Source organism: Monoraphidium neglectum (assembly GCF_000611645.1).
Source record: "Monoraphidium neglectum strain SAG 48.87 unplaced genomic scaffold scaffold02496, whole genome shotgun sequence".
Classification (NCBI taxonomy): domain Eukaryota; kingdom Viridiplantae; phylum Chlorophyta; class Chlorophyceae; order Sphaeropleales; family Selenastraceae; genus Monoraphidium; species Monoraphidium neglectum.
In genome coordinates this window covers 1,910-5,148 of record NW_014011132.1, presented here as the reverse complement: position 1 = coordinate 5,148, position 3,239 = coordinate 1,910, and the positions used below count along the sequence as shown (strand labels likewise).

Below are 3,239 nucleotides of genomic sequence, written 5' to 3'. Positions count from 1 at the left end.
CCCCCACCCTGCGCCCAGATTGTCCGCACGACCACCGTCTGCCGCGTGCTGAGCATCAGCCGCACCGCCTACATGGCGCTGGCAGCCAGCTTTCCCCTGTCGACAGAGATCATGCTCGACAACCTGCTGAACGAGGCCCAGGAGGTGGGTGATCTGATCTGATCTGATCTGTTTTGATGTGATGCCGGTGCGGGCGATCTGATGTGAGGGGTGGCATCGGCGAACTGGACGGTTGAGAACAGTCAGGCACGTGGTTTGGAGCATGACGGCGTGGGCAACAGAGAGAAGTGGGTGGCCCGCCTGCTCATACACAACACATGCCACGTTTGCCCTGCTTGTGACGCGCAAGCGCACCACCCCGCACTGCAACCCGTCAGATGGTGCGGCGCGCCTACATCTCTGCCTTTGCGGCCGACGCCGCCGTGGAGAACCTGGAAGACGTCGACTCGCTGGCCCTGCGCCACGCCAGCCCAGAGCTCATCGAAGGCATGCTCGTCAGCGCCGCCCCGGCCGCCAAGCGCCAGCACGAGGCCGCCGCCGCCACCACTGGTGGCAACGGCGTTGGCGTCGGCGGCGCGGCGGCCACGGAAAAGCAGGGCCTGTATCAGCAGCAGTCGATGCGGCCGCGGCAGCAGAAGCAGCAGATGGTGCGACGGGGGTGCCCGAGTTTTTAACGGCCTGTGGGACTTGCCCACAAGGGGCGCCGGGAGGAAGCACGCTACCATGCCTCTGTGGCTTCGGCGGACTGTTCCTCTGACAAGCAGCAGCGCGACGTTGCCGCAGTTCATGCAAAACGGGCGAATTCGGCCGCGTCCCCTCCAGCAAATCGCCAGCAATCCTTTCTCCAACACCTCAAACACCCCCAGGCGCTGTCCAACCTGGTGCGGGTGCGCATGCTGGTAGAGGCTCAGAAGCAGAAGCTACAGCGCGAGAGGACGGCCGAGTTCCTGGAGGCCGCCAAACTCGGCAACACAGGGCGGCTGCGGGCGGTGAGCAGCGCTTGCGCGTGCGCGCGCCGAGCGGGGGAAACCCGGAACCTTTGTGGGGCTGGCGCCATCGGCCGGTTCGTACAACTGTGGCAGAGCCGGCAACAGGAGCCCTGTAGCGGTATCTAGTCTGTCAAATGCTGCCCCCCTTCATTGATTGCAGCATCGTGACCTCTGCTCGTTGCAGCAACCACACTTCCCCACACAAACAACTTGCGTATCCCCACCGAACCCATACCGACCGCGCCATCAGATGCTGCAGCAGGGGCTGAGCCCCGACAGCTCTGACTACGACGGCCGCACTGCCCTCATGCTGGCTGCCGGCCAAGGCCACCACGAGGCCGTGTCTGTGCTGCTGTCTGCTGGGGCGGACCCCAACGCCAAAGATGCCTTCCAGGTGGGCGCGTGCGTGCGACTGCGCGCGCGTGTGTATGTGCGCGCGTGTGTGTGTGTGTGTGTGTGTGTGTGTGTGTGTGTGTGCGCGCGCGAGTGTGCATGCGGCGTGCGCGCACGCACAAACAAACGCAGGTGTTTGTGCACACAGCTGTTGTAGGTGTGCAGTATGTATGCCGTGAGGTCTGGTGCGAGTATGCATGTCTTGTCTCCAGACCCTGGCTGCTTGCTTGACATTCGCCACCCTCGTGCTGCCTGTCTGCCCTGCAGGGCTGCCCCCTGGTGGAGGCGGCCAAGGGGGCGCATGACGTCATCGTCGACCAGCTGCTGGAGGCGGGCGCCAAGATACAGATGTCGCAGGTCGGCCCCGCTTGGCTCGGATACCCGGGGCCGCAACCAGTGTTTGCGTGCACTGATGGGCGACGGATGATGGATGAGGGAGGGGCGGGAGCGAGGCCGACGGCAAGCCAGCTTCGCAAGATTGGCGGCCTTGGGACAGGCGGCTGAATCCAACTTGGTCGCATCTGCTGCAGCCTGCCACGCTGATTAATCACCCCTGCTTGTGCTCAGCCGTACCAGCGACAAAGCTCTGCAAATCCCTGCTCTCACGCCGCCGCCACGCAGGTCACGTGCGCGTCTCATCTGTGCACGTGTGTGTTTGAAGGAGATGTGGCGCTCCTGCGCCGCCTGGTACACGGCGGGATGGACCCCAACTCCGGCGATTACGACGGCCGCACAGCCGCCCACATCGCCGCCGCTGAGGGCTCCCTGGCTGCGGTGAGCGGGGCGGAGCCGCTCCTGTGCGGTGGGACCCCCGCCCGCCATTCACGCATGCGTACGAGCAGCGCCTGCTGCTGTGCGACTTTTGCTGGCACGCGCCTATTTACCGCTGGCGGGGATGGCACGACCTGAACCTCAACAAGCCCGCTTGCGCCCCATTTTCTCCACGGGCGGCCACGCAGCACCTGCACGTGTCTTTGCCACGCAATGCTGGTCCAACTCCCCTCACCCTGTGCTGCATCGTTTCGCTGTTTTTTGAAAATCCACGACAGCTGAAGATGCTGGTGGAGGAGGCAGGGGCCGACCTGGCCGTGAGGGACCGGTGGGGCGCGACGCCCCTGGACGAGGCGCGCCGAGTGGGCGCGGCGGCGGTTGTGGCTTACCTGGACGCGCGCCTCGCCAGCGGGACACAGCCCGGTGGAGGCAGCAGCGGCGGCGACGGCAGCAGGTAGGGCAGGGGCCGGCCTGCCGCGCGACGAGGGCAGCGAGGAGGCGGGGTGAGGCAAAGCGCACGGGTGCGCCAGGGAAGTGCGGTCGTTGTGTTGAGGGGCTGGACACGGGGTCTGCGGTTGCTTGTTTCACACATGGATCCAAGGCAAACAGAAGATGGCCGGATGATCATGTCCCTTTTGTACATGGCACTTTTGTACACACACAACGCCAAATCACTGGGACTCCAGGTTTGCCGATACACTAAATGCTGCAGGCTGCTGTACGGTCAATATGGGTGATTGCAGGGGCGGGACCGTGCGTGGCTGCTGATTTGAATACCACTGCAACGGCGTCGCTCCACCAAGCACCTTGTGTTGCTGCACGCCTGGGCTCTGCGCCGGGTGTGGGTGCTGGGTTGCAGTGCCAAATGAACGCGTGAACCAATCCCTTGCTTGGTCCTTCAAGCAAACTGCTATGACAGCTGTCCCATCGATGTCCATCTGTACACGAATTGGCACGTCCTACGCCATAAGCTGTAATTGCTGCTTGCTGCTGAGCTGCACTGGGCTTGCGTTCGCCCGGGATGGTTGGGTTGGCTGCCGGGTACGCAGCACACGCAGCGTTGCAGCTCTTCTGCGGCTACAAGCC

The 3,239-nt window shown here is 64.0% G+C and overlaps 1 protein-coding gene across 1 annotated transcript in view; it reads left to right on the top strand.

Moving 5' to 3' along the window:
• MNEG_10874 (ankyrin repeat domain 50) overlaps positions 1-2,611 on the top strand; it is a gene marked incomplete at both ends in the record, with an annotated part of 6,443 nt that extends 3,832 nt beyond the window's left edge. Inside the window, 7 exons of the mRNA XM_014040654.1 lie at positions 19-144; positions 378-647; positions 867-989; positions 1,240-1,383; positions 1,650-1,739; positions 2,004-2,156; positions 2,432-2,611. Coding sequence (XP_013896108.1) covers positions 19-144; positions 378-647; positions 867-989; positions 1,240-1,383; positions 1,650-1,739; positions 2,004-2,156; positions 2,432-2,611 — 1,086 coding nt within the window. The remainder of the gene's footprint in view (positions 1-18; positions 145-377; positions 648-866; positions 990-1,239; positions 1,384-1,649; positions 1,740-2,003; positions 2,157-2,431) is intronic.
• Between the last annotated feature and the right edge of the window lie 628 nt (positions 2,612-3,239).